The sequence below is a fragment of the Sebastes fasciatus genome, chromosome 1, assembly GCF_043250625.1.
Source record: "Sebastes fasciatus isolate fSebFas1 chromosome 1, fSebFas1.pri, whole genome shotgun sequence".
NCBI classification, from domain to species: Eukaryota; Metazoa; Chordata; class Actinopteri; order Perciformes; family Sebastidae; genus Sebastes; species Sebastes fasciatus.
Window position 1 is genome coordinate 30983924 of NC_133795.1, and position 13917 is coordinate 30997840.

Genomic DNA, 13917 nt, shown 5'->3' on the forward strand with positions numbered 1-13917 from the left:
CAAAGGAATTTACAGGAGAAAAGTAAAGGAAGTGCATTTACTCCAGTATTTTAGTACAATTTTGAGGCCTATCTACTTTACTTGATTTATTTCTACTTTATACTACTACTTATTAGACTTTTTACTCCACTAAATGTGTTTCATATTAAGGTTACTCTTTACTTTGCAAGAGATTTCAGTTTCCGGGTCCTGGTGTTGTGCATGCTGCTTCACTGTCACACTGTCATGACTTCCTGGATCACTTGAATAAAACAGAGCCATTGTTAATGCTATTACACCTGTGCTTTTCCTAGTCAAAATACCTGCAGTTAAAAAGGCCTACATACATCAAATATAAAATACCTAATAAATAAAATACCTACATAAAATATGATGCTTTATTATAGATTAAACTACCCAACAATGTAAATGTAATTAAAAAGAGCCCCATCTCAACTACAAGAGTAATATGATGTAATGCATCAGTAACAATGAATGCATAACTCAACTGGCATATATTCTTGCTGACTCACTGCTAGACCACACCATTACCACTTTACCTCTTTGTCTTTAATTGCTCTTGTATAATTTCTATTTACTTCTATTGTAGTTGAACATACCTCTGATACTAATCTGATTACTTTTGATGAATTAAAAAAATTAATGAAAGACCTAGAAGCAGAGTCAATCGGGAGCTGTCTGTGTTTCTGAATATTTTCACTTTAATCTGACTTCAAACACTTGATTTTAATGTGTTTTGTATGATATTATGCTATGTTTTTATTTTTGCATTTGTTTTATGTTGTGGCGTCTGAAACTTTAATGTATGTTTAAATGCTGCTGTCTTGGCCAGGTCTCTCTTGAAAAAGATATTCTTAATCTCAATGAGTACTACCTGGTTAAATAAAAAAAAAAAATAAACCTCTTATTTTTATTATTATTATTATTTTTATTTCCTTATTTATCTGTACTTATTTATGTGTTTGTGCTGCTGCAAAACTTAAATTTTCCCTCTGGGGATCAACACTTATCATATCCTGCAGCACCTTGATAGGCTACTCACACTGGTACTTTTATATGCTGATATTACCGTACTTTTACTTAAGTAAAGTTTGAAATGCAGGACTTTACCTTGTAATGAAGTATTGTGATAGGCCTATTCATACTTTTTTTTTTTCATACTCTAAATACTTCTTCCACTGCTATAAAGGGAGTTAATGGCACTGGCAGCCAAAAGCTGTATAGGCCTACTGAAACAATACATAGTTTGACCTGATTGGGTGTGTTATGTTTGTGTTATAAATAAACAAAAGAGAAATTTCAATTCAATGAATAAAAATAAAAAAGAACAATATAAAAACAAAAACATATATATGTATACATAAATACAATTCATTAAGCAAATTACAATATATAGATATTTAAAAAGAACATGCATGTAAATGGAAGAAAACAATAAAGAATATACTGAATACACAGAATGTGAATACATTTTTCTGTGCAATATATCGTTGTATTTAATACAATGACAATAAAGCTTTCTATTCTATTCTAAAGAAGTAATTCATGTTTGTTGTGTCAATAAAACAAACAAATAAAAACAAAACAAAAAACAAACAAACCATGAAGTAGAGGAGTAAATAAAAGGCAGAGTGTAAGTGTTGCTGTGGTTGTCTCTTAGGCTGTGACATGCATCATATCTCTGACTAAGTGTAGTGAGATGAGAGTGTTTGACAGCTGGGTGGATGCAGGCTTGGCCCTGAGGATGGACTCCACCCTCCTGTCCTGTTTACATGGCACATGTGCTGCCTCACTGACAGCCCCCTTTTGCACATCCCAATAATACAAGCCCTCCTACAAGCGAGCCATGTTCTCCTCCCAGCAGCCTGGCTGCAGCCAGTGTGTGAGTGTGATGGGGTCTCTGTGTACCAGCCCACAGGGCGCCACCAGGGAGTGGCCAGCAGCCACGGAGGCAAGACCTAAACACCCAGTATCCGCCTTCCGCCTCCTTCCTCCTGCTCCACCTCCGTGTTCACAGCGAGAGGATGAGCCACTGCATCCACACACTGTTGAATATCACAGAAGGAGTAAGGGGATATATCAATATTTATGTTAACATATTTTTACTCATGGCGCCATTTAAAGCGGAAAACAAGATAACCCAACGTCAATCATACTCAGAGGTACAACCTAACCATGCTTGGTTCCGCCCATTTCTCCGCCTTTGGGCCAATTACATTGGTTAGTTGACTCTCGGTGGCAGAAACGAGCTTTCCCATTGGAGGAGAGCAGCAATCCTTCTCAAGCAGCTTCCAGAGAGGTACGCTTCTTTTCATGATTGGGACAGTGCGATAGTACACTACTATGCATGTACTTAAAAGACATTAATATCATAGCGACTGAAAAAACGTCAACAAATGAGGTTGAATCATGAACTTTTAGCATTTTATTTTACTTAAAAACGTAGGTGACTTGTTTGTTGATTTAATTTATTATTACTCTCGTATTTTTGTGTTATTATATTATAAGAATATATGATATTCTTATTTCATATATTTAATTTGGGATGTAAATAAATCTGGGATAGTTTATATATTATATTATATTATCATTCTGTGATATATGAGTTATTAGAGGAGAAGTGAGAAAGGGGTAGGGAAATATAAGTTTTACTTCTACCTACTCCTTTTTCGGAAACTATTACTCTTGTTTTGTTTGTTATTATTTTGTATCTGTTTTTATTTATTTTTATTTTCGAAATAAAGTCTTTCATTCAATTCAATTCAATTTTCAATTCAATTCAACATATTTTTATATGGCGTCAAATCATAACAGAAGTCATCTCTAGACGCTTTATATATAGAACAGGTTTTAGACCGTAGGCTACACCATAATTAATTAATGTAATGTAATTGATGTAATTGATGTAATAATAATTCTTTCATGTAATGTAATTCATGTAATAATTATTAATTCATGTAATGTAATTCATGTAATTCATGTAATAATAATTAATTCATGTAATGTAATTCATGTAATAATAATTAATTCAGGTAATGTAATTCATGTAATAATAATTAATTTATGTAATAATAATTAATTCATGTTATGTAATTCATGTAATAATAATTAATTTATGTAATAATAATTAATTCATGTTATGTAATTCATGTAATAATAATTAATTCATGTCATGTAATTCATGTAATTCATGTAATAATATTTAATTCAGGTAATGTAATTCATGTAATAATAATTAATTAATGTAATGTAATTAATGTAATAATAATTAATTAATTAATATAAAATAATTCATGTAATGTAATTCATGTAATAAAAATTAAGTAATGTACTGTAATTCATGTAATAATAATTAATTCATGTAATGTAATTCATGTAATAATAATTAATTAATATAAAATAATTCATGTAATGTATTTTATGTAATAATTCATTCATTCATATCATGTAATTCATGTAATTCATGTAATAATAATTAATTCATGTAATTTAATTCATGTAATGTAATTCATGTAATAATAATTAATTCTTGTAATGTAATTCATGTATTTCATGTAATAATAATGAATTCATGTAATGTAATTCATGTAATAATAATTCATTTATGTAATGTAATTCATGTATTTCATGTAATAATAATGAATTCATGTAATGTAATTCATGTAATAATAATGAATTCATGTAATGTAATTCATGTAATAATAATTAATTATTGTAATGTAATTCATGTATTTCATGTAATAATAATGAATTCATGTAATGTAATTCATGTAATAATAATTCATTCATGTAATAATAATGAATTCATGTATTTCATGTAATAATAATGAATTCATGTAATGTCATTCATGTAATAATAATTAATTCATGTAATAATAATTAATTCATGTAATGTAATTAATGTAATTCATGTAATAATAATGAATTCACGTAATGTAATTCATGCAATAATAATTAATTATTGTAATGTAATTCATGTATTTCATGTAATAATAATGAATTCATGTAATAATAATTAATTCATGTAATGTAATTCATGTATTTCATGTAATAATAATGAATTCACGTAATGTAATTCATGCAATAATAATTAATTCATGTCAAGGTTTAAAATCCAGCTGCTCACTACATCCCTGCTCTGCGGAGCTAGCCGGCTGCTGCAGGTGGCTGAATCCAACGCACCGCTCTGTCTCCTTCATAGAGGCAGCTCATCAAGTTAGTGTGAAGTCGTGAAAAGTTGTCAGCCCGTAGAAAGAGCAGAGAGAGAGACTCCTCCCGTCTTCAACATTATGAGCAGTAAGTCAACTTTTCTAACTCAGTGTGGATGTCGTGAACTGAACATTAATAGTTAATAGTTAGAAGTAGAAGTAGAAGCACATTGTTTGAGAGGTATTCACTGTAGTAAGTATGATAGTGTGTTGTTTTCTAAGCAGTTTAAAAGTGACCAACTAACCAACCAAGTAGAGCTAGTTAGAGCTAGCTCACTTTATAACACCAATGTGTGTTCTTAATTAACACTAACGTTACACACTCATGTAACTTCATCAAGTGAGCGAGCTGAGTAGTGTTTTTGTGGTGCAGTGTAAACTACATGTTGGTCTCTCGAGCTCATACTTAGCTGTACTTTCTGAACACTACTTGTTGTGGTGAGTTGATGTTAGCTTAGCTCCTCCAGGCTAGCTGGCCCTTTAGTACTTGTGGCTGGATCATTTCCTTTTTATTTCTTCTACGAGTTGCTTCACTTTTTCCTAAAGTTGGGTCATGTTTGTGGGCTTTCATTTCATGTGTGTTTTCTCCCACATTTGCTGGATGCAGCACCAACTCAGCTTTATGATCTGCTGTTTGGAAATGCATCACCTTTTAGTAGAAGTGATGTTATAAAGTAAACTCTTGTTCTTCCTCCTGTAGATCAGCAGCAGCAGCAGGGTGAAATGGCCGCAGTGGAGAGCGGTGGAGGCTACAGTCAGAAGAGAAACACCAATGCACAAGTAGGTTAACTTTCCTACTGTTTGCAAAATCATTGTCAACCCGAGAAGCATTGACTGATACTCCCCCACTCATATGCATTGATGTTTATATGTCCTATTAGTGTGTTTGATTCTGTTCTTCATCCTCTCTGTTGTTGTTGTTACTGGCTTGTTGATTTCCTCCTCAGAGCACATGTATCACCGGGGTGGGTGAATGGGCAGGTAGATGTCGCCCACACGGGGTGTTCCCGTCAAACCCCGGCACTACATGTTGCTGTTCGCTCGGCCCATTTGGCTGGCCTTGGAGGGGGGTGGCTAGAGGAGTGTGTCAGTTTATAGGGCAAGATAAAGTGTGGGAGGGAGGTGGGTGGGTTTGGGGGGAGGGGAAGCCGAGCCCGCCGCTGCTCGGGACACGAAATGTGGTCCCTCCCTCCCATACTCTCCTCCCAGACTCTCCCACCCTCAGACTCCTTACTACAGCTCCAGAGAGAGAAAGAGCTGGACAGAGATGACACAAACTAGGTTTAATGTTATGAATTAGGGAGTGTGGCAAAATAGTATGGTTAGATTGGCATTTTCAATGCAAGTTACATCATTTATTTTGTGGTATTTATTTTATTTTTTTAAATCTAAGCTTTATTTTCTATCAGAATCAAAAAAGTTATTTTAATTTGAAAACATGTTTTGGCCTTTTAAGATCGATTAAAATATTGAATCGCATGATTTTCCGTGATTAATCGAAAAAATGTTATCTGTTCAAAATGTACCGTAAAGGGAGATTTGTCAAGTATTTAATACTCTTATCAACATGGGAGTGGGCAAATATGCTGCTTTATGCAAATGTATGTATGTATATATATATATATATATATATATATATATATTATTGGAAATTGGTAACATCACAAAACAATGACAAATATTGTCTATAAATCCTCACAGGTACTGCATTTAACATAAAAAATATGTTCAAATCATAAAATGCCAAACTCAACCTCAACAGGCAACAACAGCTGTCCGTATGCTGACTTGACTATGACTTGCCCCAAAACTGCATGTGATAATCATAAAGTGGGCATGTCTGTAAAGGGGAGACTCGTGGGTACCCATAGAACCCATTTTCATTCATATATCTTGAGGTCAGAGGTCAAGGTACCCCTTTGACAATGGCCATACCAGTTTTTACTAAAAGAAATTAGTGGCGTTAAAACAAATTTGCGTTAACGCATTATTATCACGTTAACTTTGACAGCCCCACTATATTGCTATTATTATTATTTACATTTAGTATACTAATTTGTGCTGTGTCAGTAGATTTTATATGAGTGAACATTTTGACAACCATTTCTGTTTTTTCTCACAGCTGCAGCATTAACATGTTTGTTCGATATTAAGATGTATTTTTACTATTTAAATTCCTTCTCTTTTCCTTTTCATGTTTTTTCTTTTTAGGACTCACAGCAGCCATCTCCTCTCGCTTTGTTGGCAGCCACATGTAGTCGGATTGACACCCCAGGAGAGAACGATTCACCTGCAGACCAACAACAACAAATCCAGCAGCAACAGCTGGACCTAAGCCAGGGTGTATTCACCTCCAGTGCTAACGGCTGGCAGGTTATCCCTCTTGGCATTCAATCAACCTCAGGCACTAACACCATCACCACCGACTCCTCAGGGGTGATGACAATAGCTGACATAGGCAAGAGCAGACATGTGCTGTCACCATCAACAGCTGTTGTGAGCACTCAGGGACAGCAGCAGCAGCCACAGCAATACGTAGTCACTCAGGCTCCATCAATGCAGGGTCAGCAGGTGCTTACCACCATATCAGGTATGATGCCCAACATTCAGTACCAGGTTATTCCCCAGTTTCAGACAGTAGATGGCCAGACTCTGCAATTGGCACATACTCAGCTGGATTCTGCTGCTGGTGTTGCAGCACAAGGGCAGCAGTTTCAGATAGTGTCCTCTCCTAATGGCCAGCAGATCATAGCTGCAACCAACAGAGCTGGTGCAGCAGGAAACATCATAACGATGCCCGGTCTCCTTCAGGGAGCCATCCCCATACAAAATATAAGCTTAGGCAATGGCATGTTACAGAACCAGCCCCAGTTCCTAGCAAATATGCCTGGTTTACTAAATGGAAACATCACTTTGTTGCCCGTCAGCACTGGAACAAGCGGAGGGGGAGATGCAAATGGTGGAGGGGATACAGGGGGAAACCAACTTATACAGCTACAGCAACAGCAACATCCAGTGTGCAGCGGGGCAGGTTACATGACGAGTGCGTCCACTGTCACCACGCAGGCCTCCTCTACTTATGGAATGACCCAAACGCACAACAGCAATGGCGTGCTGACGGGGACTTTCCAGCAGAACACAGCATCTTCTATGGGTGTCCCAATACAGCCAGACAACAGAGATCGGCAGCAGCCACAGCAGATCCTTATCCAGCCTCAGCAGGTTATCCAAGGCGGAACACCCCTCCAGACTATCCAGGCTGGTACGGTTACCGCTGGGGGTCAGGTATTTGCGGCTCCGACACTCAGCCAGGAAGGGCTTCAAAATCTTCAAATTATGCCAAACACAGGCCCCATCTTCCTGCGCACCGTAGGCCCCAATGGCGAGGTGAGCTGGCAGACCATTCAGATCCAGAGTCCGACAGGACCACAGATCACGCTGGCCCAAATGCAGTCTCTCCCCCAACTTGGCCAGGCTCAGGGTGCTGCTACAGCCGGAGGAGTATCTGTCAACACAGTGCAGATCCCAGGCATCCAGACCATAAATCTCAACACACTCGGAGGGGCCGGGCTGCAGATGCACCAGCTGCAGACTGTTCCCATCACCATCGCTAGCACAACAGGTCAGTCAGTAGCCTTTTTTTGTTTTCTAGGAATAATTGCTATTCAGTGAAAACAGAGGCTGAAATTAACCTTTTGATTGTGTTTACATTTAGTGACTTTAAGCAAGTCTAATAACCAACAACTATTATAATACAGAGCAATTGTTCAGTGGTAGACTAGCTGGCAGTTTGGCTGAGTAAATATGTTAAGTAGTCTAGAAAATTATGTTTACAAGCTGTGTTGACATTTTCCCCCAGACCGAAATGCAAATGTTCTTGTACCTCTGGATTTGATCTCTTTTGTGTGTGAGAGCTGCACTATACTGGTTTAACCAGTTCAGCTGGTCTAGTGTTTCCCTCAGCCCTTTCCTGTACTGCATGCGTTTGTGTTCTTGTTGAATTTTCTCTTTCTCTTCTCTGCGACACTGCATCTCCTCAGACGATGGTTTCATTATAGTACTGTAATTGTGGGTTGGCCACAACTTCTGTTATAGTAGGGGTGTAACTTGACCCCTCCCCTCTTATAGTAACCGTTATCATGTCGAAACCCCTCTTTAGTTCTGTTATTGGCAGCCTCTCACATTATCTTCAAACCTTTGCCAGTCTACATGTGTGATATTTGTGAGGAAGCGTTGGGTCTGTTTTTAGTGCGTGTAATTTGCTCTGTCATCCTTATTATGAAATCATGTGCTTCCCATCAGCTCGTATGTAGCAGGCTTTGCTTAGACTCCAGCAGTGTTAGATGGTAGATTTTACTACACATCAGTCTCTGTGCTGACATTACAAACATTTACTTTACTATAGTAGTGAAAGCCTGGAGGCCTTGGCCTATCTGGCTTTCTCTGGTTATCTGGTTTGACTGTTTATTCTCAAGCTACTTATAATGTTATTTTTTTTTAATCTTATATTCAAATAGTATGTCTCACTGGTACTTACACTGATAGACAACCTTTTCTGAACACCCTGGGTTTAGTATTGTTTGATTCTTCAGCAATGTTGAATAAAGCTATTTTAAATGCCCTTAAATAAATGAATATACAAAATGTGTGACTCTATATATATATATATGTATATATATAGCATTGGAAATTACTTGCAGTAGATCTTATCAGAAATGACCTAGATCTCTTAGTTGCAGCCAGAAGGCAACATATAGTTGACGCCAGAACACATTTTTAACATACATAGATGTAACTGGTTTACTCTTTTGGTGCACCTGCAATTTAAAAAAACAAAAAAAACAGTAATTAAGGGACGCTGTAGCATCTGAGTTTTTTTGACATTTAAATAGATTCTTAAAAACAAGCAAGCTGTAATCTCTCCGAGGAATAGAATGGGTTTTCTCACAGGAAAGATTGCAGAAACACTCGATGTATTATGAAGTTTGTTCTAAACTTGATTGATGATGTATAAACCAAAAATATTTCAAACCATTGTTATAAATGATCTCACGTGAGTATTTTCTATTCCATCACTACAGGAGAAGGGACGTTGCAGACAGGCGGAGATAGTTTGGAGGACAGCACAGCTATGGATGATGAGGATATGAGCACACCAAATCAAGGACGACGTAACCGCAGGGAAGCCTGCACCTGCCCCTTCTGCAAGGACGGAGAAGGACGGTATGTCTTTGAACCACTTTGATAGGGACACCTGTACAGTCTAATGCAATCCAATACAACAGCACTGCTGTTAAGTCTACTCTTATAATGCCTAATAAAGTTTTGTTACTTTAGAATGAGACGTTTATATCTACATAGGGAGCGGGTTCCCTTCCAAACACTGTTAACTTTTCCTGCCTGGGCCGGAGTCGATACAGTTAAAATAACAAACATTTGAATATATACATTTCCGACAATGTCACCAAAAACATTATGAGCTTTGCAAAGGTGGATGTTATGGCACCTAAAGTGGTGATTTCATATCTTAATGTCTTCTTTTATTATATTCTGATGATACTGTTATTTGTAACTCATTGTTAGTTGTCAGTGTGTAAGATAAAGCATAAGTTTTGCCTTGTGATTAAAGAGCTTTGTGATTTAATGTTAGCACTTAAAGGAAACTAGTTTATCAGAGCCGTTGTCCAGAGCTACAAAAATTAAACCCAAGGTGTAATAAATCATGGTTTTTCTAAAGAGTATCTCAGAGAAACACATTTCTATTTCAGCTGGTTGTATGTAACCTCTGAATAACACATGGCAAAATCAGTAACCCTTTAATTTCTGTTTTTTACTTCAAGCAGGGACCCAACTAAAAAGAAGCAGCACATTTGTCACATCTCCGGCTGCGGGAAGGTTTACGGCAAGACATCCCACCTGAGGGCCCACCTGCGTTGGCACACAGGAGAACGACCCTTCGTCTGCGGCTGGTCTTTCTGTGGCAAACGATTCACCCGTTCAGATGAGCTTCAGCGCCATAAGAGGACGCACACAGGTGAGGATTTAGTTTAGTTTATTTGACAATATGAGGAAAACATTGAATCTCTCACAACTGCAAAATGTCAAAGATGACAATAAAGTCCAAAGACTTGCTTTTTTGATGTAAAATAGTAAAGGATAAGCCTACATGCATACTTCAACATCTGTTTTTCTTGGCAACATAGCTCTCCAGGGAATCTATTTTTTGCAACAGGTTTCAAAAAATGAATTGGCAACTAACTTGATAATCAATGTTTAGGTTGATGCTTTGTTTTTGTATTCATTTAAATTAAAATAAATATCTTTAGGTGCGAATTAGAGGTTGACCGATAGTGGATTTTTAAAGTCCGATATAACAACGATAGTTTGGAACAAGAAAAAGCTGATAGCCAATTAACCGGCCGATACCCCACCCCCACGAAAAAAAAATGACATTGACCCTGCCAGAAAATGAACAATCTTTTACTTTAATACAAACTATATAACTAACTGATGTCAAACTCAAAGTAATAAATAAATACATTTGGAACTGAAGATCAAACTAACCATGATTCATTTTTCAAGTGAAAGGTTTTTTAGTCACCGTCAGTTGATTTTTATGACGTTCTTTGTCAGCTACTTTTACATACGCCATTATTACTAAACCAGTTTTTGTCACTCTGAATTTCATCATTAGTAAGAGAACATCTTGAAGTGAGATTTCATGGATTACATTGTTGGAATATGTTCTATTTATTTACAATGGGCGATACGCCATTCTGTGGTTTATGACGGGCCGGGATTACTTCTGTTGCGCGTCCCGTTACTGCTCCTTTTACAAACTATTAATGTTCGTGCATATTACGGGGGTAAGGAGGATCCTAAAGTGTGCAATTTAATTTAATGAATGGATGGTTACATGGCTGGATTATTTGGAATAGAGAACGCCAAAATGGTAAATCGGTTAAAGTAACAGTTTTCCCTCCTTTTTCTTTTCCTCCCGGTCTGCTTGTCTTGTATTGTGGACAAAGAGCTGATAGTGTGGCGTTATATATTCGAGAGATAACTTTTGTGGGGAGGAATAAATCTAAAACAGGTCAAATATGACATGAATACCACCAGTCTGCTTTCTGTAAAACCAGCTGTTTCCGGGACCGCGACGGTTTAGCCCACATTTTCTAACCCCAACCAGAATAATGCATTGAATTCTTTCTGAAAAACAGTATCTCAAACTATTTAACTATTTAAAGTCTGTCATGCTCATGCATGCCATTTCATGGGGTCTTTAACAGTTGTTTAGATTATGATCAGAAGTTAATCACATTCACACAGATATTTTTCTACAAGGGTGGCCTCATTATGTACTGTATATGTAGTCTCCATTCAAAACTGTGATTTACGTCCCCTCGTTACCGGCGGAGGCTGCGCAGCCATCGGCCACTATCGGAGCCCATCGTTTGTAAAACGCCCTATTGGACCTCTAGTTTGAATATGTCAGTTTGGGGCTTCGGGAAATTGCTATTTTCTGACATTTTATGGGCCAAACGATAAATCAAGATACTAATGGACAGATCAATTAATAATGAAAATATTCGTAAGTTGCTGCTTTAGCATTACTTTACTTTATTTTTCCCCTCCTTTTCAGGTGAAAAACGGTTTGTTTGCCCAGAGTGTCCCAAACGCTTCATGCGCAGCGACCACCTCTCCAAGCACATCAAAACCCACTTGAACAAGAAATTAGTCACCACCCCCGGCGGCACCCCAGTCTCGACGGACGCCGGTTCCCCTACGGCAGGAACAAAAGTCGTCACAGGAGCAGTGTCAGGCAGTGACCAGCACACCATCGTCACCATGGAAACCTTATCTGCAGAGAGCATAGCTCGATTAGCCAGCAGCGGGATCAACATGATGCAGGTGGACCTTCACCAAATTAACGGCAACAGCTTCTAAGGACGGTGGAGGAGCAGGAAGACGGGCTTTGGTGGATGTTGCATTCGGACATTTGGGGTTAAAAAAGGGCATGTCTGACTGCAGGACACAGAACCTCTCAAAGGCTTCAGACGGGAGAGGGCGGTCACAGATGCAACACAACAGACACTATCGAATTTGAGAACTGAAGCAGGAATATGGATCTCCACCTTTGGAGGCATTTAAGGGTTAGAGTATGATGAAATGTTAGACTAGAGAAATCATGGAATCTTATTTCCCCAGAATGGAAATGGCACTACACTAACATCTGTCCCACACAAAGACTCAATCTTACTTGATAGTGGGATTGCAATCACACACACACAGACCGGCATCTTGGTGATGAATTGGTAGCTAGTAATATCTTCTCTACAAGCTTCTATAGTAAAGAGATGACACTACTAAGTCAGACTCTCACCCTTTTATCCAAGGCTGATTGCTCCTTGTCCCTGTTCACCTCAGGTGTGTCCTGCCCTCTCAGACCGGGCTGCTGTATCAGGCTAACGGGCCTCTAATGCTAAATTCACCCCCCTAAAACTGAAATTATAACAATCTTGAGCAGCAAAATATTTTGTATTGTTTCTCACATTTCTGCGGTTGCAGTTTTGCGAGAACTGGACGTGTTCACAAACTAACAATCCCAGCATCATAGGAATAATATGAGAAGTGTTTTAGGGATTAGAGGAGGGCTGAAGTAGAGAAGGTCACGACCAGGTCAGAGCCAGAAGCACTAATCAGTGTGAGGACGTAGGTGTGTTAAGGGCACTGAAATCCTGAGAATAACTATTTAACCTCTTATGTAGGTACACACATTCAAGCCATCATGCTTTGATATGTTTATCATAGCAAAACATTTAGATTTTTTTTATGTATATATATATTTTTGGTAATGTAAAGGCTACAGAAATTCTTAGCTTAGGCAGGATCATCTTACATGATTGCAAGAGATTGCCTTTCAGTTGTGTGAACTCATGCACAATCAAATCTTAATCTTATGTTATTACTTTTATATATATATATATATATATGTAGATTAAATGTTTAAATTTAAGAGCCTTTCTGTCATAGAATAATGTATTCTATACAGTCCAGATCTTCCCAGTACTTTTTTTTTCTTCCTGTGGTATACTTATCTTTGCCTTGCAGTCACGTTGTTTCTTTTGGTGGAAAACTCTTTTTTTTTAGTCATATCTGGTCAGAGTGAAATATTTTGTAATAATGTCCAGACAGCATAAATATGTAAGCTCAAAACCAAAGGTTCATACTCATTTTATAAGCAAAACTAGGAAATCTCCCTCTGGTCCGTGAACTTTCTATTAATTTTTACTCGTCTAATGCATATGTTAAAGTTCTAACTGGAAAAGATCCAGCTTGAGGCAAGCGTCGGACACACATCCCTTTGTTGTCCAATTAAATAAGTTGCAAGATGTATTATGGGTCAATGTTTTTTTTTCTGAAAAGGTGTTTCTCACCTGTTTAAATTTTCTTTGCTTAAGAATTCTGCTTTACTTGACAAAGATAATTGTATGATGTCAGAAAATGTATGTTTAAAAATCTCTCCTTTGAAACTCTATAGACTAAGTTCATCGGACAACAAGTGATCTTATTTTTTTTTTGCCCCGTTTTAAATAAGGGATTTTATATTGTGTGTATACAACTACTGCAAATGCCAACAGCTGGATTAAAATTATGAATACACTTTGTCTCTTTTCTTTGCAAATTTGAGTCTCAATCTAACAAACAC

The 13917-nt window shown here is 37.4% G+C and overlaps 1 protein-coding gene across 4 annotated transcripts; it reads left to right on the plus strand.

Moving 5' to 3' along the window:
• Positions 1-4228: 4228 nt before the first annotated feature.
• On the plus strand, positions 4229-13871 carry sp1 (sp1 transcription factor). Of its 4 annotated transcripts, none has more exons than XM_074642782.1 (6): positions 4229-4296; positions 4909-4988; positions 6420-7830; positions 9290-9431; positions 10049-10242; positions 11851-13871. In XM_074642782.1, the coding sequence occupies exons 1-6, from the start codon at positions 4290-4292 to the stop codon at positions 12153-12155; spliced, it is 2139 nt and encodes a 712-aa protein (XP_074498883.1). In that variant the 5' UTR covers positions 4229-4289; the 3' UTR covers positions 12156-13871. The 4 variants fall into 4 exon arrangements, with proteins under 4 accessions (XP_074498883.1, XP_074498893.1, XP_074498904.1 ...); XM_074642792.1 differs by having other exon boundaries at positions 10052-10242; XM_074642803.1 differs by lacking the exon at positions 4229-4296 and adding an exon at positions 4323-4415 and having other exon boundaries at positions 4917-4988.
• The last annotated feature ends 46 nt before the right edge of the window (positions 13872-13917 follow it).

What these genes read in the sequence shown, in the direction of transcription:
- sp1 (XM_074642782.1), top strand. An exon ending in CACCATCGCTAGCACAACAG is followed by an intron (nt 7,831 to 9,289) that starts GTCAGTCAGTAG and finishes CCATCACTACAG; the next exon opens with GAGAAGGGACGTTGCAGACA. An exon ending in TGCAAGGACGGAGAAGGACG is followed by an intron (nt 9,432 to 10,048) that starts GTATGTCTTTGA and finishes TTTTACTTCAAG; the next exon opens with CAGGGACCCAACTAAAAAGA.